We start from the raw sequence: 25,332 nt of genomic DNA, 5'->3' as shown, positions 1-25,332 counted from the left end.
TATGCTTGTAAAAATGTTCTTTGTAAAATTCACCGTTGAGCAACAGCAAATAGGGTGGATCTAATGTGACAAGATAAAAGGAAATTTATGAAAAAATGCTGTTTCAAAAATGTTTTTGTTTTTCATTAGAGTGAAAAAATCCTCAGGGACGGTTATCATATTTCACGCCTGAAAAGGTTAATTGGTGACTCATCACTAAAACATGGTGGTAAATGGCGACCTCTAGCGTCATATCGTTGAAATTCGTTTTGATGCCATAGTAGTCTGGAAAATGCCTGTTGAAATGTCAAATAATATTTAAGCAACAGTAAAATATAATAGTAGTGACAGTATTTGTAAGTATCTGTCATCCACAGGAAAAATGGCTCTTTGTTGTGAACTGATTTAGACTTGTTTTGGTTGGTCTAAAACAAGACTTGTTTGGCTTTAACGGTCTGAACAAAGATGATAAACGGAACAAGATAGTAACCCACCCAGCTGTGTCAACCAGACACCTTTAAGTGAACGAAGAAACTGAAACCAGTTCTGCTTCGTCCGGCCTAAAATGTGGAACATTTCACCAAAGTATAACTAAAGTATATTAAATACAAACTAAGTAGAATCCCTTCTACATTTTCCTACTGACAGAAAGGACCTAGATTATCGTTCCCCACGTGTTTCAAATAAACTGTCGCATAAAATATGAGCTAACAAGCAACAGCCACCCTTTTATCTTCGCCTGCCCGGATAATTAATTAAAAACAGAAACAAATAAGAAAAATGGAAAAATGCGCTTCTGATGGGAGTATTTAAGCCAAGCCGGAAGTAAGGGCGGATGACTGTGTGGCGTCGCCGTTTGAAGCTCTACTCGGAGCGGGTGGATTTTTTCGGGAGGGAAACTTTACAAGGTTTAAGGGGATTCGAGCACCATTAATTCGTTTCGTTTAATTAGCAGAGCCAGTGCTGCCACACTGAGAGAGGTAGGAACCGAGCCCGGTGGCTATTATCTCAGTTTCTTTGTCGTGTGTGGGGATATTTTCACCCCCTTCACTTTGCGCCATTTTCGCTAGTTTTGTAACGCATAAATGTGCGCCTTTCAGCTCTTTGTCCTTATTCTTTAATGCTTTGTGACATGTTTAAAATTCTTGGTTTCCTTCCAACCTTTTCCAGCTAAAACAGGAATATTAATGGTTTGTTTGTTTTTAGCCCTGTGTGAACGGCAGTGATTACTTTCCTGGCGTCCTAAATTGTCTAAATCAAGTGCATTTGCGCATTTTTTGTGCTGCATCAGGCCGTGGCAGACGCTAACTGCGCCAGTGCCTGTTGGGATGTAGCACGATTCTGGCGCACATGAGTTAGCGTATCAAGCTAACAGGCTAACATGCTAATCAATTAGCTTTGGCGGTCAGTTTGTGGAGGTTTTATGGTGACATTAACTTAACACAACAGGTCGGTGTGGCTTAGAATAAAAAGAAATCTGTTAAATACGAAGTAATTTCGGTTCTTTTAAGGTCCAAACATGGTAGAAAACATCCTTGTTCAGTTATTACCACCGGCTAACTTGGCTAGCCGTCCAGATATAAACGCTGCTGTGAACCTTCTCAGCCTAACGGCCAATGAAAACCGCCTCTTATTAACTTTAATAATAGTTAACAGTAGACAGATTTGTCTGAAGTTAGTAGACAAGGTGTTGAGAGTTTAAAGTAACTGTTGCAACATTTTGTTGCTACTTTTATCATTTTAAACCGCAGTTGCTATAGAGATAGCGCGACATGCCATCAGGGTTTCTTAATTTGACGGCTTCAAAGCAGGCTGGCGTCCTTATAGCTTATTGACAGCTTGTATCCAACTATAATTATATTCGGGTGGCCCTCGTTACCCCAAAACACTCATAGAAGAGGCAGCTGAATTAACTTGTCCATATGAACAAAGTTTTAGCTTTTAAAGTAGAAAAACTGCAGCCAATCCGTTTCCGTACCTGTCAGGGACAGGTGATCTGCAATCCTCCCTTAACTCTTAAATCATTCTCAACTATGGGGGATCCACGATAGCTTTGGTGCTAGTTTGTTACTCATTGTAATGTATATCCAGACCTGGGAGTCGGCCAATTTTCCCTCGATCGGCTCTGATTAATGGTCAGCAGTTCAAATGGTGAACAAAAAAAAGTATTATTCATGAAATGCGTCAAAACTAAGAAATCCCACCAGATTTGGTCTGTAAACACATCGACCAAGATGAACTTTATAGAACACCTGCTTTAATTCATGAAAAATGAAAGTATTTTTGAATTGAATTTAAAATCACTACCTTTTATCAAAGATCCGTTTCTCATACATGTAATAATTCATTTAGTTCAGGGGTAGTGCTAAATAAGACTGAAGAATGCACCAAACAGCCTTTCTCTACCTGCTTCTGGTTTCCAGGTTCTGGTGCCGATTTAGTTTTTCTCTCTGAGGACATGTAGGAGAAAAATGTGTTGCAGGTTCTTTGATAAGCTGGCATTTTTAGAATTAATAAAAAGTTAATCAATTATAAGATCATCCACCTTTATGCACCAGCATGTAACTTGATTTTTATTACTCAAAAAAGTGCATCAAAGTATATGCTGTTGCTTTTGATGCTTTAATGGGCCAGATTCCCCCAGCTGAACAAGAAAAATAGTTTATTCTGATTGGTTGATTGATGCATTCTTAGTTGGACTGCAAAGGAAACTGGTATCAGCCAGAAAAAATCGGTGCACGTTTAATAGTTGTCAGTTTATTCGAGATAATTTCATAAACCTACTTAGTTTTCAGCAATATAAAGTAAAGAATTGTCCTAATGTGTTTTTTTCTTTCCAGGAGTCAAAAAATGTCAGGCATTGCATTGAGCAGGCTTGCACAGGAGCGCAAGGCATGGCGGAAGGACCATCCTTTTGTAAGCACCGTCTCAGAAGATTCACCTGTTGCGATTTCTCATTATTTCTCATTGTGAAAGTCTGTCTTTAATTTGTTGCATTTTACTTCTTGCTTTCCAGGGATTTGTAGCTGTACCAACAAAAAATCCAGATGGAACCATGAATCTCATGAACTGGGAATGTGCTATTCCTGGGAAAAAAGGGGTAAAATGTCTGATTGTCTCCATTCATTGGAATTACTCACACAGAAAACATGGACCCCTGACATGTTATCGGTCCAAATGTCTGAGGAACATCCAAAGAATGCCCTCCTCCTCCCGTTGAATACATCATTTACTAAACAATTCCTTTAACATGCCGTCCTTTAACACGTATCACTAACAGTCGTTGGAAATTAGACCCAAAATAGCAAATTTAAATGGACTTTCTCCAGCTGAGGTGTCATAACGGTTCTGTCTCTTCTCAGACTCCATGGGAAGGAGGTTTGTTCAAACTGCGGATGTTGTTCAAGGACGATTATCCTTCATCACCTCCAAAATGTGAGTTTTGTGACCCGTCGTCAGTGTAAACTTGGAGATAATTGATTATTACTAAAAGGAACTGTTATTTGTTGCTTCAGATGATTTATTTGGCATCAGATAAGCAGTAAAGACACACAACAAATTTTATGGTAACATTCATGAGCTTCCTGTGCTACATTTGATGTTGGATTTGCAAATTATTAACATAACATGGACATAACAAATGTGTTGGATTTCCTGGTTCCTACTGTCTGGAAAAGTATGAAATTTATTAGTTTCCATTTCTGGGTAAGTATTTGAAATGGAAAATGAGGAATGGAACGAAGATATTATCTGAAATTTTTCCTGCAGTTATGATCACTATATGCACAGATATGAAAATGTGGGCTGATGTTGACATCCAGTCCCCTCCCCCTTCAGAAATACAAATGACAACAAGATAGCGATAAATGTGGGTTAATAATATCTGTTCAGTTTTACTTATCGGACCGATACCGATGTTAAAAAATGACTAACGTGCAAAAGTTTAATGTTTATTAGTTCCTTATAAGTTAATGTCCTGGGATGCTGTCATTTATTTTCACACCTATTTAGTTTAGAAAATTTATTGTTTAATGTGTTTTTATGAAGTTTATTAAATAAATCTGTTTTTGGCAGAAATAATGACATTTTAATAGTTTGGGTTTTTTGGTCATTAAAAGTGGCACAATTGAACAAAAATACAGAGGTTGGACAATGAAAGTGAACCACCTGTCATTTTAGTGTGGGAGGTTTTATGGCTAAATTGGACCAGCCTGGTAACCAGTCTTCATTGATTGCACATTGCACCAGTAAGAGCAGAGTGTGAAGGTTCAATTAGCAGGGTAAGAGCACAGTTTTGCTCAAAATATTGAAATGCACACAACATTATGGATGACATACCAGAGTTCAAAAGAGGACAAATTGTTGATGCACGTCTTGCTGGCGCATCTGTGACCAAGACAGCAAGTCTTTGTGATGTATCAAGAGCCACGGTATCCAGGGTAATGTCAGCATACCACCAAGAAGGACGAACCACATCCAACAGGATTAACTGTGGATGCAAGAGGAAGCTGTCTGAAAGGGATGTTCGGGTGCTAACCCGGATTGTATCCAAAAAAACATAAAACCACGGCTGCCCAAATCATGGCAGAATTAAATGTGCACCTCAACTCTCCTGTTTCCACCAGAACTGTCCGTCAGGAGCTCCACAGGGTCAATATACACGGCCGGGCTGCTATAGCCAAACCTTTGGTCACTCATACCAATGCCAAACGTTGGTTTCAATGGAGCAAGGAGCGCAAATCTTGGGCTGTGGACAATGTGAAACATGTATTGTTCTCTGATGAGTCCACCTTTACTGTTTTCCCCACATCCTGGAGAGTTACGGTGTGGAGAAGCCCCAAAGAAGCGTACCACCCAGACTGTTGCATGCCCAGAGTGAAGCATGGGGGTGGATCAGTGATGGTTTGGGCTGCCATATCATGGCATTCCCTTGGCCCAATACTTGTGCTAGATGGGCGCGTCACTGTCAAGGACTACCGAACCATTCTTGAGGACCATGTGCATCCAATGGTTCAAACATTGTATCCTGAAGGCGGTGCCGTGTATCAGGATGACAATGCACCAATACACACAGCAAGACTGGTGAAAGATTGGTTTGATGAACATGAAAGTGAAGTTGAACATCTCCCATGGCCTGCACTGTCACCAAATCTAGGCGAGTCAGGAAACGTTTTCCTCCACCAGTATCACGTAGTGACCTGGCCACTATCCTGCAAGAAGAATGGCTTAAAATCCCTCTGACCACTGTGCAGGACTTGTATATGTCATTCCCAAGACAAATTGATGCTGTATTGGCTGCAAAAGGAGGTCCTACACCATACTAATAAATTATTGTGGTCTAAAACCAGGTGTTTCAGTTTCATTGTCCAACCCCTGTATGAAGAACCTTGTTGTGATTCAGAGGACCGTTCTCACAGAGTACTAAACTGGTCCAGGAAACCCCAACCTACTCCCTGTTTAACCGAGCCTCCATGCAGAATTCATGCCTGGTTCTGAATGTTTCATGTAAAGTAGCGACCTTTGTCTTTGCGGGTTGATCAGATTGTTTGACCCATTTGACCTTATTTGTGTGTTTTAGGTAAATTTGAGCCTCCGCTCTTCCATCCAAACGTGTATCCATCGGGGACAGTATGCCTATCTATTCTAGAGGAGGACAAGGACTGGAGACCAGCCATCACAATAAAGCAGGTTGGGATTATTAAACACTCGCCTGTCTCATTAAAAAGGTCCTAAATGTTTTAGACCCATTTCTACAAATGGAAGATATCGGCTACAATATCACAAATGTTATTGTTATTTAGATCTTATTAGGTATCCAGGAACTCCTAAACGAGCCAAATATCCAGGACCCAGCCCAAGCAGAGGCTTACACAATCTACTGGTGAGTAGCTGCAGTTTTTCCTCTAACATGTAAACTTTACTCATCGCAGGCCACTGCTGCTGCACTCTTGCCAACAGGTCATTTCAGTTGGACAGAACCCTTCACACATGGGTCCCACTCAATGATGTCTTTAGTTTGGTTTTACTTGATGCTGATTAAAGGTTTATATGGGTCCTTGAAAACGTCTGAAAGTGCTTGAAAACTGCAGCTGGATTGATTTCCTGTTGTCCACCTGTTCACTAAGGTAACCAAACACACGGCAACTGTTACCAACTATGTGTAGAAGTCTCAATAGATGGATGAAGAGCATCTGCTTTCATCTTCCGCGGACCATCATTTCTACTCTGCTGTTCTCCAGGCTTACCGGACCTCTTATGTGAAGTTAAAAGCAAACAGAAGGTGAAGCTGCTGTTTGCTCGCCTGCTTCTTTATTTTTAAGGAATCAAAGTTAGAGCTTGAAGTTCACCGCGTCTGGAACGGCTTTATGAAACTAGATTAACGGGAAATTAATTCAGTCATAACAAAAGTGAACTTGCCCACTAGCTACTGCTGCCCGGCGTCAGAAGGTAAAGAGGTGCTGAAGTGGTCACATCATTAAGAAATGACCAAGATGTTCCCCATCCAGAACATCAGCCAGAAGCAGCTTTGCTGATGATGGGAACCAAGAATTTCAGGATGGACTCATCATCTGGGCTGTTTGAAAGACATTGTCAATAGGAATTTATTTATGTAGCACATTAAAGCCAGAAGCTAACCAAAGTGCTCAACATTTCACTCAAGTATCAGCATCAGAACTATTTGGGTCTCATTCTGCCTCAGTCCAACGCCAAGGAGAAAATAACAAACGCAGACCATTGAGTACTGACATCATGAGACACACTAACATATTTTAAGTGTTTATGTCTGTTCATTTTGACTGTTCTGGCTTCCAGCTGATGAAAACCCCAAATTTAGTTGCACATAAATTTGGATTATTACAATAAGACCATTTTAAAGGGTTTTTAATACAGAAATGTGGGCCTACAGGACAGTATGTACTGTAGAGGGCAGTTGTAGCTCATGTTCTAGATATGTCTGTGTGAAGTGGGTCAAAAAACAGAAATAAAAAAACGTTTTTGTTAGCTGAAATGAAAAGGAAAACTAACTGAAACTGAGTGTTCACAAAACTAACTAAAATTAACTGAATTTACAGAGATAATGTGCTTAGTGTTCGAGTGTCTCATACATTAGTATGAAGTCTAGTTTTCAGTTGTTGTTCTCGCTGTGCCACATTCTGCCAGCAGATGGCGGGTACGTCAGTCAAGTCATCTCTGCGGTCTGTCCACACCTAGCGTCATGTCAGGATAAAGCGCCAGAGACCACATTGGCATTACTTTAAGTATGTCTTCGCTTTCAATACCTAGAATTTCCCGATTTAGACGTCGTGTCACTTTAAAATGTCCCAGATTTTAGCGTTTTGCGAATGAGAAAAGGAACTGTTGTGTGTAGACTTACTACGGTAGCTGGGAGTAGAACGCGCGAGTGAGCATGTTGTGCTTAATGGTAGCTGGTCGTGCTGCTATTAACGCTACAGAGTAGAAGTGCTTGCTGGAACAGGGCTGATCCTTGCCGTGATGGTTTGGTTTGCAGTAGGAAATGTTACTAGTTTTGTCTAAATTCACTGCCCAGGTAAAAAAAAAAAAAAAAAAGGCTTGGATGTGTTTCGTTTTATTAAAGATATCGATCCAAATGCAAATAAACCAAGCTTTTTAGAATGAACAGAACAGCAAATTGGAAGACAAGAGCACAGGGAAAAACTGCAGCTGAGTGAGGGAGAAATAACAGAATGATTAGAACAACTCCTTGATTTGGCAAAGTTGAGCCTCGGTGTCAACAAGGATTCGTCCAAAGTTGGATGTTTTAGAACTGATTGAAGACCTTTAGTTTAGATTTTCTGAGTTAAAAGTTATTTTGTTATTATAGTGATTTGTGAACTCAGACTGAGGCATGTTTTCCACTCAGTTTAGACATGTGAAAGTTGGTGAAAGGACAGCGAAAATGAATGAGGCAAGAACTGCATGAACTGTGAATGATGAGGAGGGAGAGAATCATCTGGTTAAATGTGCATTTCTACTGTTGCATGAGCCTGTAGCTCAAAGTAAAAAGGGAATACCCTAGTTTCTAATCTAAAAATATCCAACGGGTATCTGAAACAAAAATCTTATTTTATTTTTTATATTGTAATTTTTTCGTATTTTATATGTTCTAATATTTTGGAGAACATTTTGATTATTTTATGTCTTAGAAGAGTGAAAGACCAATAGAGGAAAACAGACCGTTTGGAAAAAAAGTGAAAGAACAGATTGAACGAAGAGTTGGAGAGAAGGAAAATGGTCTGATGGAAAGAACAGTGAAGTTAAGAGCAGAAAAGTGTTAGAAAAAGGAGAGGTCAGAAGACAGACATTACTACTTCTATTTACCGTAAATTCCAGACTACAGAGCGCACCTGATTAAAAGCAACATGCTCTAATTTTAGAAAGAAAACCAATGTTGTACTTCTACAGGCTGCCCTGGATGTTAAGCTGCGGGTGTCCCACGTTGTAATATGATTTACACAGAAAGATATTACACCTGAGGAATTTTTAACTTTTAATTTAATCCGTATGGTAATATAAACAAATGCATATTGCAAATGCCTTTTTTCGAACAGTGGCTAACACGGCTACCTTTTAAATATACGTACGTTATTAGTAACACACACATTACGTTGCTAATGCTTTTTTTTACTGAACAGAGCACGAACAACATTCCAATATCTCCTAACTGATATCCACTGCAGCCTACCAGGTCAAAAGTCATTGATCGCCTTCTTCATCTTCCTCCTGCGAACTGAAACCATCAAAGTCCTGTTCTTCAGAGTCCGAATTGAACAGCCTCAGGATCTCGTCTCTCACTTCAGCTTCTTTGTTGACGCTCTCACTTGAGCACACCTGGTCCTCATCGTCACGCAGCAGTCCAGCCTTTCTAACCCCGTTGGTGATTTTCCATGTTGATGAGGGTGAATATAAATGTCTGATTTACAATACCGGTAATTAAATTGTGAAAGTGCTCTTGATTTATCGCACAAGTTCATTGTACCTCTTTGAATTACTCATCAATTTGATTGGTCTACCGTTACCAGGCAAAATGTTTTTGGTGGCATGAAAAAAAACATGCATTAGCCGCACCGTTGAATAGGCCGCAATGTTCAAAGTGTGTGAAACAAGTAGCGGCTTATAGTCCGAAATTTACGGTATTTGTTTTATTACTCTTAGGAAATGCTAACAGTGTGGATAGACTTTCCTGCTATCACACTTGATTTTTATAGTTTAATTATGAATAAATATTTTTAAATAAATGTAACTGTAATGTTTTCTTTATATGTGGATAACATTTAATTCTTTTTATCTCTGAGTTGGAAATGTTCCTGGATTTGATTTCAGAAAAGACTAAAACTACAACTGAAACTAATAAAAACTACACTGAAACTAAGAATTTTCAAAAAATTACAACTAAACTAGCAAACGAATGCTAAAAACTAATTAAAACTAAAATGGAATTGAAAATCAAAACTAAATTAAAAAAATAAATTGCAAAACTATTAAAACCTTGGTCTGTATGCAACGACTCCAGCAACAGTCTGCACCTGTTGCTTCACACTTTTTCCTTCCACTCAACCTTCCAATAATATGCTTGCATACAGCACCATATAAACTGGTTGCTTCCTGGTGGAGTGTGTCAGCGCCTGAATGATGGCCACTTGTGAGGTCAGCTGTCTTGCCTGTGGTTCTGTAGACCAGAACACGTCTCTGTCAGGAATAACTTCTGAGAAACTGAAATAGTTTTTTATGAGCTGGAAGCCAGAATCATCATGAACAGAAATAAACACTGAATCTTTCATCAACCTGTATCCCTTTCTGAAGTGAATTATTTCACCAATATTCTAATTTATTTAGATGTCACTGTATCTGGGCGCACCGTGTGCAGAGGCTGTAGTCCTCGACGCGGTTGTCCTGGGTTCGATTCCCGATCTCGAGACATTTGTAACGTATCAGTGCAGTTGGATGCAGAAAATGATGAAAAGGTGCTTAAATTGGACTTTTCCTTTACATGTGGGACTTCATGCCAGAATATGTTTACTACATATTTCATGTTAAAGTTCTGGTTGATTCCATGAACTGTAAAGGAATGTTACTTTAAAGATGTCAACAACATGGATTTAACTGTGGATTTATTTGATCATCTTTATTGAAACTGTTGAAATGACTGAATGATTGGTTCACTATAATAATTATTTTATTTGTTTTCAGCCAAAACAGAGTAGAATACGAAAAAAGAGTCCGAGCACAGGCCAAAAAGTACTCCCCGTCGTAAGAGGCGAAGACCGGCCCCGCTGCGCCCGAAGGAATGGGTTTAACGAGAATCACCTCCCCGCTCGGTCTCTCAATGAATGTGCTCCTCTCACATCGGGACTCGCTTAAAGACTTCTATTTAAACTCCACACATTCTGTGCCATCCGTTCTCCCTTCACCTATCCATTTTTGTTCTTAATTTGTCGGTTGGCGCGTGGCGCTGGGAGGGGACCTCAGCACCCCACTCGTTTCTTTTTAAACATTGTCTTATGTGGTGCGAGGGACACAGCTTCAGTTTTTCCATCAACTCCATGCGAGCTGTCATCGATATTCATGGAAGTAAATTGTCTTGTTTAATTTTGCTCTTTTACAGGGTCTCTTCCTTTTTGTTTCCCTCCTTTTTTCCCTTAAATTTAATGTAAAAATGGCTTATTTCATTGTCAGTATTTGAACTGCTGTATAATGAATGGCACTTTTATACTGTTGTATCCCACTAGTGTCTCTAGATGGTCCAGTCTAATTTACTTTCCCAGGTTTTTCTATTCAGCATGCTGTAATATACGATAGAATCTGCTGCCTTGGCTGTCTTTTTGTTATTCAGAGTGTTTGCTATGAAATAAACAAAAATGGCCACAGTAACTGAGGCAGGTAGGCTTTCTTCTGTACTTTAAGGTTATATGGTGCTTTGTTCATGTATGTGTTGGCTTAATAAAACTTTCTACAAAATGTTGCTGTTGCTTATTACTTTATTCATGCAATCAGAGCTTAATTGGCTCCATATAGTCACACAGTAGAAGAGCTTTATTATGCATTTAGTGATGCTACATGTTGGATTGCGAAAGAATGCGTGAATAATTTTACAGATCCTTGCAAAAGCTTGAACATTTTCACATTTTGTCATTAAAACCACACATTTTATTTTATTGGGATTTTGACCAAAACAAAGTAATTAATGGTTGATGTGGGATGAAAAACATCTGGTTTGCAACATCTGTATAAATATCCCCTTTGATTTGATGCCTCTAAAAAAATAGTCCAGTTGAACCCATTTGAAGACCAAGGATGGGGATAAAGTTCTGGTTCAGTTTAAAGCAGGGTTAGGTTCTACAACTGCATCCCAAGCTTTGAACCTCTCCCAGAGCTCTGATCAATCCATCTGAACACAGAGGATGGATCAACTGCAGACCTACCAAGATGTGGATGTCCACCTAAACTGACAGGCTGGGAAAGAACGTTAATCAGAATCAGCCAAGAGGACCATGGTAACTCTGGAGGAGCTACAGAGATCCACAGCTCAGGTGGAAGAATCTGTTGACAGGAAAACTATTAATCGTGCACACCACGAAGAAGAAAGCCACGTAGGTGGACACAAGAACAAGACCGTGATTAAGTTTTAAGGCCTACATGCAAAACATGGGTGGTAGAAAAACCAGAAATAACACCATCACCACTGTGAAACATGGTGGTAGCAGCATCATAGTGAGGAATGGTTTTCTTTAGAGGAGCTGGTCAGCTTGATGGGAAGATGGATTGAGATAAATCCAGGACAGTCCTGGGGTGGAGGTTCACCATCCCAGCAGGACAACCACCTTAATATTCAGCCAGAGATACAATAGGATGGTTTAGATCAAAGCATATTTACATGTTAGAATGGCCTAGTCAAAGTCCAGACCTCAATCCAACTGAGAATCTTTGGTAGGAACTAAAACTTCTGGCTGAACTCAAGCTATTTTTCAGAGAAGAATGGGTGAAGGGGATGGAGACAAACACCGAAATGCTTTCAGCTGTAAGTGCAGTGAGAGGCAGTTCTGTGAAATATTGACTCCTGGGGGCTGAATATAAACGATCTAACATGACAATATGTGAAAACGTTGAAGTGTGCATACTTTTTCAGGGTCTGTATACTGAGCTCTAAATTCCCTCCACTTTCTATAAAAATGATAAGTTTATGCTTCCATTGCAGCATCTGAATTGATCATCTCTGTGAAGCAGGGTGGGTCTTCAGGTTTCCGTGGTGCCCTGGTGCGACACAGCCATCCTGCTGGAGGCAGCTCAGGGTGCAGTACTCGTTGCAGTACCAGGAAGGCTCCTTCTCCAGGGACGTGTCGCTGCAGAGCCAGCACCCAGAGTCCTGAACAGGACTGCGTGACTTGCAGCACCCAGGCAGACTTCTTACCGACCTCCTCTGGTCCAGCAGCTGAACCATGGTGCTGCCGTCTGGGTGCTGCATGCTGAGGAGGTCAGCATCGAACACTGATGATGGGATGTTGCTGTAAGCTCTGTTCTCCATGAGCTGCTGAGGGAACGTGGCTGGATACTCGTAGTCCTGGACCTCTACACACTCTATCAGGATGTCGATGTGGAGGTCTTCCTCTGCTTTCAACACGTCTGCTGGGTTTTCTTGCGTAACGACCCAGCTCTGCTGTGACAGTAATGGTTAAGGAGGTTTTTCTCTCCTAATTGCAGGAGGTTCATATGAAAATCTGAACTTACCTTAAAATCCCCCTGGCAGTCTTTGTACAAGGTGTGGAAATAAGGAGCAGGCGTTGGGATGAAGGTACTGTGCTCCCACCTGTGTCAGATTGTTTAGTTTTTAGAACAATATTTTTAGAAATAAGATAAAAAAGTATGTTTTTTTACTATGCAGTAGCAGAAGGAGAACCTTACTTTCTCGCAGAACCATAGCAGACTAGAAGAAGTACCACCACTGCACATAAAATGACGAACACCATGGGCAGATTGTAAATAAATCCATTTACTGGAACAGCTGCACAAACATACAAGGAAAAATATGGAAAACATATTATATTATTATATTTTTTTGCTCTATATTATAGTAGTGCAGCAACAGCAAGATGTGAAATCAAACACAAGTCCAATTAAAATGAATATTGACTTGGCCAAACAAGTTCACCGTCTGTCCTCCAGAGAACTTCAGAAGACCAGTCGCTCCATTGGCCTTTGTAGTGACCCATGTTTGGACTGGACCGGACTTTGGCAGCATACTCTGTGTCCGGCTCAAAATTCTCATCTTCCACGGAGTGCGTTCTGCTGTTTCTGTTAATGTTGTTTGTTCTTAGCTAAAGGAAATGAAACCAGATGGATCCAATCAACTTTTGGAGCAAGCAGTCATGACTAAAATTAGCATCCATCTAAAAGGACAATGGATACCTTCTGGAGAAAATGTTGGTCACAATGACAACAAATGTGTTTGGAGGATCCAAAACCTGAGAACAATGGACCAACTCTTAAGCATGGTGGTGGCAGCATCATGCTGTGGAACCACTGTTAGTGGTACTGGTGCATTGTACAAACTGGGTAGACTATTTGTGAAGGAGGGCTACCATCCCAAATCTACAGCTAGCTGGTTGAAACAATGATTTTAAACTCAAGCATCAAACCCGGCTATGAAACAAAGGAGGCTTCAGGAACCACCCTGATCTCAAAGTTCAGGTCCATGTCAAGAAACCAACCAATTTTAATGAGCTGTACCAATCCAGATAAGAGCTTAAAAAGGGAACAATTCAAAGAAAGTATTAAAAGCCAGGATGACACAGTTAAGGAGGGATATATATTCAGTTACAGTACCGTTGGTTATCTATGGTTATCATCTGTACCTGCTTGTCCTTGCAGGGTGGGGGCTGGTGCCAACCATCAGCGGCCACTGGGCCGGGTACACCCTGGACAGGTCCATCACAGGACAACTCAGGTATGAACAGGACAGAAAACCATGCACACCCATGGGGAATTCAGAAGGACCAATCAACCTAACTATCATGTTTTTGGACTGTAGGAGGAGGCCGGAGTACCAGGAGAGAACCCCCTGAACTCCATGCAGGAAAACCCCAGGCTGGGATTGGAACCCAGGATCTTCATGCTGCAAGGCAGTAGTGCCTCCAAGCGCACCACCATGCAGCGCTATTAAGCAGATCCATTTAGCTACATAAATGGTCTGGACTCCTTCCTAGGACCTAAAAACTCCTGGTTCTGAACGAATTGGTCCATTGTGGATCAGATTAGTTTTAGTGAATGTCAGGAAGACATTTCAGGTTGGGCTTGGATCATATGGGTATTTTCAGTTGGAACCCATGAACACATCATAAGCCCTTAATGGGACCCAGGTGGGGCTCAGCCACAGCTTCAGCTCTGACGTTTTGGCGTTAGTGGTAAGAAAAACCATGAGGTGAAGTCCATTTACTATCTCACTACAATGAACTTTATTATATTACTGGACCATCCTCTTGTTTATTGTTTACCCCATACAGATGGAGACTTTTTAGATGAACACTTTATTTTCCTTTTGCTTGTTAAATGATGATGATGATGAAGAATCTCACCCTGCGTTTGCCTCCTGTTTGGTGGATCTGCAGCTGATACATCAGGTTTTCTGCCAGGTACGTCTCAGAGCTGTGCTTCTCGTAGGTGCTTTTCCAAGTGAAATGGTGTCGGCTTGAGTTGTGGCTAATTGTGAGGCAGCAAGGGGCGTTCGGCTTAACTGATGAGAGAATACAAACATGGGTTCCCACCATCCTGAACACTATGTGCCCACTGTGATCTAAGGTGGTGGCAGCATCATGATGTGGGGATGCTTTTCTTTAGATGAGTCAGAGAACCAGAAGATGAATGGAGCTAAGTACAAGACAATGCTGGAAGAAAACCTGTTAGAGGCTACAGAAGAACTAAGAATGGGGTGGAGGTCCACCTTCCAGCAGGACAACCACCCTGAACATACAGCTACAGATACAATGGTTTAGATTATAGCAGATTCCTGTGTTAGAATGGTCTAGTCAAAGTGCAGACCTAAATCCAACTGAGAAAATGTGGCAAAACTCGAAAATGAATATTCACAGATGTTCTCCATCCAGTCTGACTGAACTTCAAAGCTGCAGCAAAAGGTGCTTCTACAAGGTATTACCACAGGGGGCTGAATACAGATGCATGCCACATGTTTCAGTTTTTTATCTGTAATAATTTGGACATCCATGCATCATGTGCCACTTTCACATAGAAACATTAAGGTTTCTGGTGGTAATGCGAATGAATGTGGAAAAGATGCATGACTGGATGTTTGTTACTTACTGTGTAACACAGGCATGTATTCTTCCTCCAGTAACTCACAGGTTTCAGCTTTATTATCTTGGCTCTGACACAAAGAAATTTCGTATACATCTAAGTCTGTAAATGTTCCTGTGTAGTCGTCATCAGGCATCAAAGATCTGTCGATGGAACAGAAAAAAACGGCCGTGGTGTTTGTCAGCAGACACTTATACTCCCTCCTGCAAAGACAAGAAACAAAAACGTAACGAGACTTGTCCATCATCTTTCAGGTTTGGTCTGTTTAACAGGCTCACCGGTCCATGGTGTGTGTGATGGCGAGCCAGAAGGTCTTGTTGCTGACTGAAGAGTTGATGTTGAGGGAGCAGTTGATGGTGAACAGATAATCATTTACACACTCCAGATTATAATCCGCTGCTGGAAAAGATTTAAGAGACATGAATTTTTAAGCTTCCCAGTTTCAATTCATCTAATGCCACACAGTGATCTTAATCGTATCCAAGCAGAACCACTCGTTTGGTTCTTCTTTCAGCACAGGGATGCCTCTAGAACATTATCACAGTGGTGGCGACTTTATGGGTGTCAAACTCAAACCTGCATACTGAGCTTCACTAATAATCAGGGGTTGACAATCAAAATCTGCATGCTACGAAGAACATAAAACATATGTATTTAAGTTAATAAATAAGTACATTGATTATTAAATAATTAATTCATTAAAGAAATTAAATTCAGCAGCAAAACGTACTGAGCATCCTCTGTGGTCTCTGCCTGGAGAGTGCCAGGGAAAATATTTGCTCCCTTCCTTCTGTTTTTTGATTTTTTGTCGCTCGTTTTAGATCCCGAAACAACATCTAAAGTTCTGCGGGCCTCATCCAAGGTTAAGGTCAGAGTTTATGATTAAACAATGTGAAACAGACTGGCCTCCATGGGAGAGTTCCAGGGCCAGAACCATTGCTGACCTAAAAGAACACAAAGCCCTGCCTCACCAAAAACATCGTGTTGGGGGCGGCTCGAGGCGCAGCAGTAGAGCGCACGACCCATGGACAGACCCATGTAGGCCTTGGTCCAGGTTTGAGTCCCGGCCCGGTAACGATTGCTGCATGTCTTCCTGTCTGCCTACTTTCAGAAAAAAATGAAGAATAAAGGCCACTGCTGCCACAAAACAAACCAACATAACATATTGTGATGATCTGCAAGGCTCCTGAGAAGATGCAGATTATGGAGACAAAGGTGTCATTGTTGGACCCATGTATTCTGCTCTTTATCAGAAAATTCTGAAGGAGAATGTCCGACCACCAGGCTAACTTGGGTCATGCTGCAGAACATCCAAAGCACAACAGCTCACCTCTGAATGGCTAAAAAAAGAAAACTAAATGTTCTGGGGGGACCGAGTCAAAGTTTAGAGTCAAATCCTTTTGCTGTGGCGTGACCCTAAAATGGCTGTTTATGCTGGAAAACCCTCTAATCATCTGAATTGAAACAATTCTGAAAAGCGGAGTGGGTCAAAACAGACTCGTTACCAGTTATCATGAACCCTTGATGGCATCGAGGGAGGAACAACCAGTTACTGGGTTTAGGGGGTAAATATTTTTTCACACAGAACCAGGTTGGTTTGGATTATTTTTTCCCTTAATAAATTAAGTTATCAATAAAAAATGCTTTTTATATTTAGTCCAGTTAATTTTGTCTGATATTAAAGTTTGTTTGATGATCTGAAACACAGAAGTAAGAGTGAAATTTTGCAAAAAAGCAAAACAAAATAAAAAAAAGTGCGCAAATATTTTTATCAATAGTACTACAGCTTGAACAGAGGCGTTGAATATTTAGTCTCTAACAACAGGCAGAAACCGTCTGTTTTATTGGCCGACCTTGAGTTCGGCGGTTTGCTCCAATTATTAGTCTCCTCCTTGCAAATATAAAAGCTGATTGCCTTAAACAACCATTGGTATAAAAACACAAAAAATGCTCAAAACCAACAGAAACATTATGATTTTATCACCATTTACTTCACCAAAAGTGTCTTTTCCTCACTTTATTGACATTTCTGAGCAAAAGAAAAATGCTTAAAGCACATAAAGTAAAATGTTTTAAAGCACATTAAGCTGCTGTGACCAAAACATTTTTATTGTCGATTGTACGAATAAGTTTTAATGACCTCTGCTTGCATTTTGGCTACACATGTTGGCTATTTTAGGGCTTACTGAGATATTTTGAAAGGCGGAAACAGGCTGATGCTTTTTATTCTGCCAATAACAGGGGTGTTAGACTTGTGAAAAGTCAAGTAAGGAAAACACATGCTTAGACTTTAAAACTGCTGTGATCATTGCCTCTCATGGCCACAAGTTATAATTCCTATTAAGCCCAGAAGGAGCCACTACACCTATTATTTTGTTTATGTTCTCTGTATTTCGTGAATATTAAATAAATTATACAGGTAATTAATAACAGGTGAGCTTGTTTGCTTCCATTAAGATACACACTGTCCAAAATTGTGCAGTTTGGCGAAGCATGTTAACTATTTATCATATTAATAATAAACTTAGAATGAAACTGCAACCTCTACCTGGATCTCCTTGCAGCCATGTTGTGCTGGCAGACTTGAAGTGAAGCAGGATCAGCGGCAGCAGCTGCAGCTGCAGGGAAGGACAGCGGTTCATCATCAGACATCACCTCAGCTCTACCCCACCCTGCAGAAATCACAGGTTACTGTGCTCTCAGATGTCGGCACCAAAACCTTTAATGCAGACTGAGAGTGGGCGGTGACCAGCTTCTCTGTATGTGCACCACCAGCCTGTTAACACTGGAAGAAGAAAGGAAAGATGCAAAGATGAAATTAAATGTGTCACAAAATAACATTTACTGCACTGTATGACCAGCATGGCTGCTGTGTTTCGATTTTCACCGTCAGCTGAATTAAATCTGCAAAGCAGGAAATTTTACAAAGAGCAGATCACATAAAATACTTTTTGTGTCAGAAAATACAACCATGTTCATATAAAACTACTGTTTGGGTGTCCTTTAATCAACAATCCTCACTTTGGCTACATTAAAGTGTTTAGATTTCTTTCTGTAGAATTAGCAGCTTTCTAATTAACAAAACTTTATTATTTTATTTTTCAAAATAAAAAAGCAATACATAAATAAAAAAATATATATCTAAAATTAAAAAGATGTAAGTAAGTAAATAAATAATAAAAAGACCCCAGCTTTTAGCAGAGTTTATGTTCCATGCATCTTTAGGCAACCCAAGACCTAATTAATGGTGATGCCCCCTTTCTGATTTCACAAATAAGCAGACCCTCCGTCGTCTGCTGTGCTGCAGGAACTTAAAGAAGGTTGTGCAACGTGAAGTGCATCAACAGAAGGAGGGCTGGGTGCAGTGATTCTAAGATAAGCTCTGAAAACCGAGGCCCACGGTTTCCTTTCACGTTTCTGATTGTGTAGATTTTGAGTTCCTCAGCCTGCAGCCAACAGCATTTAACCCAACGCTTTGCATGAAACGTCCTGCTTTTAATTATTGAGATATCCTTTCATTAAAATATCTGAGACAAATGCATTCCACTGTTTGTTGTTTCTGTTTCCTCTAACATCTCGAGAGCTTCATCACCACGTTCCAGCAGCAAGAAGCAATAAAAGCAAAACTCAGTATTTGGTTAACTTCTTCAGGCTGAGTGCAGCCCGCTCTCAACTGGTCATCTCAAAGTGATAACAAGCGTTTCAGATACATTTGGGTTTTGCTATCAAAAATATCTCTTCGCTTCTGATCATTTGGCTTCACCACAGAGCACAACTAGAAGCTATTTTTATTAATTGAAACATGCATGTCCACTGTCCCCCATTTCTCTCTGAGGCTGTGTGAAGCTGTGCTGAAAACAGACTCCAGATCTAAGGCAGGCTTCATGCTAGATGGAAATATTTATGTTGCACAACACAAGATGTACTGATCTTTAACATGTCGTGGCTCTGCTGCATCTGATAGGAGCTGTTTTTTTTAAATAAAAATGTGTTTATTTGTGGTGGGAAAACCTCTGATATGGTGTTTCTGGATGACTTTGCAATCAGATAAAGATGTTGATAAAGGATTTTAAAAGAACCCCTTGGTTCAAAAATGGTTGCAAGTTAGTTAACCGAGTAAAAAACCAAGAAAAAATCCTCTGCTTTTATTAAACATAAATAAAGTGGAATTTGGCATTTTCTCGTCTCGTCGTCTTCCGCTTATCCTGGACCGGGTCGCGGGGGCAGCAGACTCAACAGAGACGCCCAGACGTCCCTCTCTCCAGACACCTCCTCCAGTTCCTCCAGGGGGAGCCCAAGGTGTTCCCAGGCCAGCCAAGAGACATAGTCCCTCCAGCGTGTCCTGGGCCGTCCCCTGGGCCTCCTCCCGGTGGGACGTGCCTGGAACACCTCCCCAGGAAGGCGTCCAGGAGGCATCAGGTATAGATGCCCGAGGCACCTCAACTGGCTCCTCTCGATGTGGAGGAGCAGCGGCTCTACTCCGAGCTCCTCCCGGATGGCCGAGCTCCTCACCCTATCTCTAAGGGAGGAGTGCCCGGCCACCCTACGGAGGAAGCTCATTTCAGCCGCTTGTATCCGGGATCTCGTTTTTTCGGTCATGACCCAAAGTTCATGGCCATAGGTGAGGGTAGGAACGTAGACCGACCAGTAAATTGAGAGCTTTGCTTTTCGGCTCAGCTCTCTCTTCACCACAACGGACCGGCACAGCGCCCCCATTACTGCGGCAGCCGCACCGATCCGTCTGTCGATCTCCCGCTCCATTCTTCCCTCACTCGTGAACAAGACCCCGAGATACTTAAACTCCTCCACTTGAGGCAGGAACTCCCCTCCAACCTGAAGAGGACAAGCCACCCTTTTCCGGTCGAGTACCATGGCCTCAGACTTGGAGGGGCTGGTCCTCATCCCAGCCGCTTCACACTCGGCTGCGAACCGCCACAGCGCATGCTGTAGGTCTTGGCTAGAGGGGGCCAGCAGGACCACGTCATCTGCAAAAAGAAGAGACGAAATCCACTGGTCCCCAAACCCGACCCCCTCCAGCCCTTGGCTGCGTCTAGAAATCCTGTCCATAAAAGTTATGAACAGGACCGGTGACAAAGGGCAGCCCTGCCGGAGTCCAACATGCACTGGGAACAGGTCCGACTTAGTGCCGGCAATGCGGACCAAACTCCTGCTCCGCTCGTACAGGGACCGGATGGCCCCTAATAAAGGGCCCCCAATTCCATACTCCTGGAGCACCCCCCACAGGGCATCACGAGGGACACAGTCGAATGCCTTCTCCAGGTCCACAAAACACATGTGAACCGGTTGGGCAAACTCCCATGAACCCTCGAGCACCCTGTAGAGGGTATAGAGCTGGTCCAGTGTTCCACGGCCGGGACGAAAACCACACTGCTCCTCCTGAAGTCGAGGTTCGACTATTGGTCGGACTCTCCTCTCCAATACCCTGGCGTAGGCCTTACCAGGGAGGCTGAGGAGTGTGATCCCCCTGTAGTTGGAACACACCCTCCGGTCCCCCTTCTTATGAAAGGGGACCACCACCCCAGTCTGCCAGTCCAGAGGCACTGTCCCCGACCGCCACGCAATGTTGAAGAGACGTGTCAACCATGACAGCCCTACAACATCCAGAGACTTGAGGTACTCAGGGTGGATCTCATCCACCCCCGAAGCCTTGCCACCGCAGAGCTTTTTAACCACCTCGGTGACTTCAGCCTGGATGATGAAAGAGTTCAACCCCGAGTCCCCAGCCTCTGTTTCCACCACGGAATGCGTGATGGCAGGATTGAGGAGATCCTCGAAGTACTCCTTCCACCGCCCGATAATGTCCTCAGTCGAGGTCAGCAGTCTCCCGCCCCCACTATAAACAGTGTTGGCGAAGCACTGCTTCCCCCTCCCGAGGCGACGGACGGTTTGCCAGAATCACTTCGAGGCCAACCGGTAGTCCTTCTCCATGGCCTCACCGAACTCCTCCCAGGTCCGAGTTTTTGCCTCTGCCACAGCCCGGGCCGCAGCACGCTTGGCCTCACGGTACCCGTCAGACGCCTCATGAGTCCCACAAGCCAACCACAGCCGATAGGACTCCTTCTTCAGCTTGACAGCATCCCTCCAGCACCCCCGACAGGGACGCCAAGAAGACCGGGTACTCTGCACTGCCACTCGGCCCGTAGGCTGAAATGATAGTCAGAGACCTCTCCCCAACCCGAAGGCGCAGGGATACGACCCTCTCATCCACTGGGGTAAACCCCAACACGAGACGGCTGAGCTGGGGGACAGCAAGCAAACCCACACCAGCCCGCCGCCTCTCCCCGTGGGCCACTCCAGAGTAGAAGAGAGTCCAACCCCTCTCAAGGAGATGGGTTCCAGAGCCCACGCTGTGCGTGGAGGCGAGCCCGACTATTTCTAGTCGATATCTCTCGACCCCCCGCACAAGCTCAGGCTCCTTCCCCCCCAGCGAGGTGACATTCCACGTCCCTAGAGCCAGCCTAAGCATCCGGGGATCGGGCCGCTGAGGTCTCCACCTTCGTCCGCCACCCAATCCTCTTTGCACCGGTCCCTCACGGTTCCCCCTGCAGGTGGTGGGCCCACTGGGGGATGGCCTCGCGTCTCTCGTTCGGGCTTGGCCCGGCCGGGTCCCGCGAGGGGCAACCCGGCCACCAGGCGCTCTCCGACGAGTCCCGACCCCAGGCCTGGCTCCAGGGTGGGACCCCGGCTCTGCCGTACCGGGCGACGTCACGTGCCTCGATATTTTATTCTTCATGAGGGATTCTTGAACCACTCTTTGTCTGACCCATCACCTAGAGCCTGTTTACCATGGGAGACCCTACCAGGGCATTTAGGCCCCAGACAACATAGCCTCTAGGATCATTTGAGCACTCAAACCCCTCCACCACGTTAAGGTGGTGGTTCAAGGAGGGGGCATTTTTTTATGTTTAATTGGCAAAAAGTGTCATTAAGAATGGTCCTGTAAGAAATTATGTTTATGTTTGTTCTAAACTCTGGACCTACCCAAGCCTTTGAGGCAGAATAACAGTTAAGGTTTCAAATGATGAGAGAGGGAAGGCGAAGACACCCACAGGAAAACTGAAGTCTACGGAAAAGATGTCCTCCACCACACATCACACTAATCATCTGCAAAAAGGCATCAAGAAGCTGGAGAAGACGTCAGATCAAAGAAAACAGAAATTGGGTCATATTTCTGTTTTTTTGTTGGTGATCTAGAAGTTAGTCCTGGAGCCCAGGTCCATCAAAGTTGACCTCAAATAACACTCTCTTTGTTGTAGTTCAAGAGTTTATTCACCAAGGTTGACCAGCAGTGTCTCAAGCTGTAGTCTAACCCTCTGAATCTGCTTTGATTTAAATCATCCATTGTATCTCTGGCTGGATGTTTACGGTGGTTGTCCTGCTGGAAGGTGAATCTCCACTTCAGTCTCAGGTCTTCCTAACAGGTTTTCCTCTCCAGCAGAGCCTCTTCTTCTACATGTCAGTTGTATCCTCTACATGGCTTCTGGTAAACTGCCAACTGGACTTCTTATGTCAGCATTTTTTTGCCAGTCTTCCATAAAAGCCAGATTTGTGCATTTTGCAACTAATAGTTTTCTAGTGGACATATTCTCCTACCTGAGCTGGGGATCACAGCTTCTTCTCCACTGTTACAATAGGCCTCCTAGCTGCTTCTTCTCTGATTAATGCTCTCCCTGCTGTCATTTTAGGTTGACCTCCATGTCTTGGTAGGACTGCGGGTGGTCCATCCTCTCTCCATGTTCAGATGATGGATTAAAGAGAGCTCTGGGAGATTGTTGTAGATCCTAACCCTGATCTAAACTGAACCAGAACTCTACACCTCCAATTAAATTACATACAGCTCGACTCCATTGCCCTGGGTTTTATTTAAGGACCAGAACTAAACACTAAACAAGAGGAGGCAGCATTTAGTTTCTCTGCTCCTCAGCTCCGGATTCAACTCCCTGAAAACCTGAGATGTACAGAAACGGTTGGTTCCTTTAACTCAAGACTGAAAACATTAATGTTTACTGCAGCAGTCGATCACTCACCAGTTCACTGTCAATCACTGATTAGTGATTGAATTCACATTATAACATTGTTTCTTCTTACACAATCATTTTCAATGGTTTTGACTGGGCTGATCTGTTTTTTTTAAGCAGAACTTTAAGGTTTTTGTTGTTTTAATGTCTATTCTTGGACTTTCCAGTTTCAGCTATACACTCGTCTTGCCTAAAGGTGGCTGAAAACAAATGCGTGCCACACTTTTCAGATTTTATACGCAGAAATTTGACCTCATGTGCTACATTTTGTTGGTCTGTCGCAAAGAAACCAAATAATGAAACAAAATGCAAAAGTCACCTTCAGGTGACATTCTAATCAGATGATAAAATACAGAATCTCATTCTTTCAGTCAGGATCCATATCTCTTGATCAAATACAAACGATCATTCAGCTCAGGTCTTTCGTCGTCCCAGAGGAGCACTCGTTTTACTGCAGAAAAAACATGGATCTTTCCATCTCCTGCTCCATCCTATGATCACTTTTCAAAACATTTAGACCTAAATGAAAGTCAGAAACATCTACCCCCCTTCTGGGTCTGAAATCATATCATGTGGAAGGAGGGGAAGTTTAAAACTCAGCTGTTTTCTTAATTCTTTTGGGAAATCCTCTGCATTAATTGTGGAGAGGCCATCCAGCTCCATTCAGGCGAGGTAGTTCTCATGAACAGCACAATACAGATAAAAACAGCTAAAAAAATTTGAATATGGTCAAAATGTTTTCATGAAACATTTTTACTTTAATCCCTCCTCTTAAATTGAAACAGGTACTTAAAAATCCAAAAAAGACCAATACAAATGTTCCTCTTTACATTTGAGAGTCAAACAGACATGTGAAAAAATTATCTGTAGCTGAGGACAAAATGTTTGTCTTGTACATTAATAATTTCTGTATATTAATTTATTTAATTTTAGGTCATCAGTTGTGGGTAAACATTAGTTGAGTCCTATTAGATGAAACTGTTCAGTTTTTTAATTATTAAAAAAAAATATGTATCTTAAAAATCATATGAAATCTCCTCCTCCTCTTTGTGGATTCAGTTTTTAACTCAGTGGAAAGGTTCAAAGAGGATTGGGTGGCGGACGAAGGTGGAGACCTCGGCGGCCCGATCCCCGGATGCTTAGGCTGGCTCTAGGGACGTGGAATGTCACCTCGCTGGGGGGGAAGGAGCCTAAGCTTGTGCAGAAGGTCAAGAGATATCAACTAGAAATAGTCGGGCTCGCCTCCACGCACAGCGTGGGCTCTGGAGCCCATCTCCTCGAGAGGGGCTGGACTCTCTTCTACTCTGGAGTGGCCTGCGGGGAGAGGCGGCGGGCTGGGGTGGGTTTGCTTGTCGCCCCCAGCTTAGCTGTCTCGTGTTGGGGTTTACCCCAGAGGATGAGAGGGTCGCATCCCTGCGCCTTCGGGTTGGGGAGAGGTCTCTGACTATCATTTCAGCCTACGGGCCGAGTGGTAGTGCGGAGTACCCGGCCTTCTTGGTGTCCCTGTCGGGGGTGCTGGATAGTGCCCCTCCGGGGGACTCCATTATTCTACTGGGGGACTTCAATGCCCACGTGGGGAACGACAGTGACACCTGGAGAGGCGTGATCGGGAGGAATGGCCTCCCTGATCTGAATCCGAGTGGTGTTTTGTTATTGGACTTCTGTGCTAGTCACGGATTGTCCATAACGAACACCATGTTCAAACATAAGGGTGTCCATCAGTGCACTTGGCACCAGGACATCCTAGGCAGGAGGTCGATGATCAACTTTGTTGTCGTATCATCAGACCTTCGGCCGCATGTTTTGGACACTCGGGTGAAGAGAGGGGCTGAGCTGTCCACTGATCACCACCTGGTGGTGAGTTGGATCCGCTAGAGTAGAAAGCCGGACAGACTTGGCAGGCCCAAGCGCATAGTGAGGGTCTGAAGGGAATGTCTGGCGGACCCCTTGGCCAGGGATGTATTCAACTCCCACCTCCGGGAGAGCTTTG

At 43.0% G+C, this 25,332-nt stretch overlaps 2 protein-coding genes across 4 annotated transcripts; one reads left to right on the top strand and one right to left on the bottom strand.

The window, feature by feature from the left end:
• The first annotated feature begins 804 nt into the window (after nucleotides 1-804).
• On the top strand, nucleotides 805-10,956 carry ube2ib (ubiquitin-conjugating enzyme E2Ib). The gene is made up of 7 exons (XM_047377111.1): nucleotides 805-959; nucleotides 2,820-2,895; nucleotides 2,996-3,079; nucleotides 3,342-3,414; nucleotides 5,558-5,667; nucleotides 5,781-5,860; nucleotides 10,189-10,956. Exons 2-7 carry the CDS (start codon nucleotides 2,830-2,832, stop codon nucleotides 10,250-10,252), a joined length of 477 nt encoding a protein of 158 aa, XP_047233067.1. The 5' UTR covers nucleotides 805-959; nucleotides 2,820-2,829; the 3' UTR covers nucleotides 10,253-10,956.
• Nucleotides 10,957-10,958: 2 nt separating this feature from the next.
• Nucleotides 10,959-19,473, bottom strand: LOC124875166 (interleukin-21 receptor). Of its 3 annotated transcripts, none has more exons than XM_047377108.1 (8): nucleotides 17,852-19,473; nucleotides 15,582-15,699; nucleotides 15,310-15,506; nucleotides 14,568-14,725; nucleotides 13,127-13,310; nucleotides 12,898-12,997; nucleotides 12,724-12,802; nucleotides 10,959-12,649 (listed from the first exon to the last, which is right to left on the bottom strand). In XM_047377108.1, exons 1-8 carry the CDS (start codon nucleotides 17,946-17,948, stop codon nucleotides 12,206-12,208), a joined length of 1,377 nt encoding a protein of 458 aa, XP_047233064.1. In that variant the 5' UTR covers nucleotides 17,949-19,473; the 3' UTR covers nucleotides 10,959-12,205. The 3 variants fall into 3 exon arrangements, with proteins under 3 accessions (XP_047233064.1, XP_047233063.1, XP_047233065.1); XM_047377107.1 differs by having other exon boundaries at nucleotides 15,582-15,702; nucleotides 17,852-19,469; XM_047377109.1 differs by having other exon boundaries at nucleotides 13,145-13,310; nucleotides 15,582-15,702; nucleotides 17,852-19,287.
• Between the last annotated feature and the right edge of the window lie 5,859 nt (nucleotides 19,474-25,332).

This window comes from Girardinichthys multiradiatus, chromosome 10, assembly GCF_021462225.1.
Source record: "Girardinichthys multiradiatus isolate DD_20200921_A chromosome 10, DD_fGirMul_XY1, whole genome shotgun sequence".
NCBI lineage: Eukaryota > Metazoa > Chordata > Actinopteri > Cyprinodontiformes > Goodeidae > Girardinichthys > Girardinichthys multiradiatus.
This window is presented reverse-complemented; position numbering and strand designations above follow the sequence as displayed.

What these genes read in the sequence shown, in the direction of transcription:
- ube2ib (XM_047377111.1), top strand. Translation starts at nt 2,830, where the DNA reads ATGTCAGGCATTGCATTGAGCAGGCTTGCACAGGAGCGCAAGGCATGG. An exon ending in CTATTCCTGGGAAAAAAGGG is followed by an intron (nt 3,080 to 3,341) that starts GTAAAATGTCTG and finishes GTCTCTTCTCAG; the next exon opens with ACTCCATGGGAAGGAGGTTT. An exon ending in CAGCCATCACAATAAAGCAG is followed by an intron (nt 5,668 to 5,780) that starts GTTGGGATTATT and finishes ATTGTTATTTAG; the next exon opens with ATCTTATTAGGTATCCAGGA.
- LOC124875166 (XM_047377107.1), bottom strand. Translation starts at nt 17,948, where the DNA reads ATGATGAACCGCTGTCCTTCCCTGCAGCTGCAGCTGCTGCCGCTGATC. An exon ending in ATACATGCCTGTGTTACACA is followed by an intron (nt 14,726 to 15,309) that starts GTAAGTAACAAA and finishes TTCTCTCATCAG; the next exon opens with TTAAGCCGAACGCCCCTTGC. An exon ending in CGGTGAACTTGTTTGGCCAA is followed by an intron (nt 12,998 to 13,126) that starts GTCAATATTCAT and finishes ATGTTTGTGCAG; the next exon opens with CTGTTCCAGTAAATGGATTT.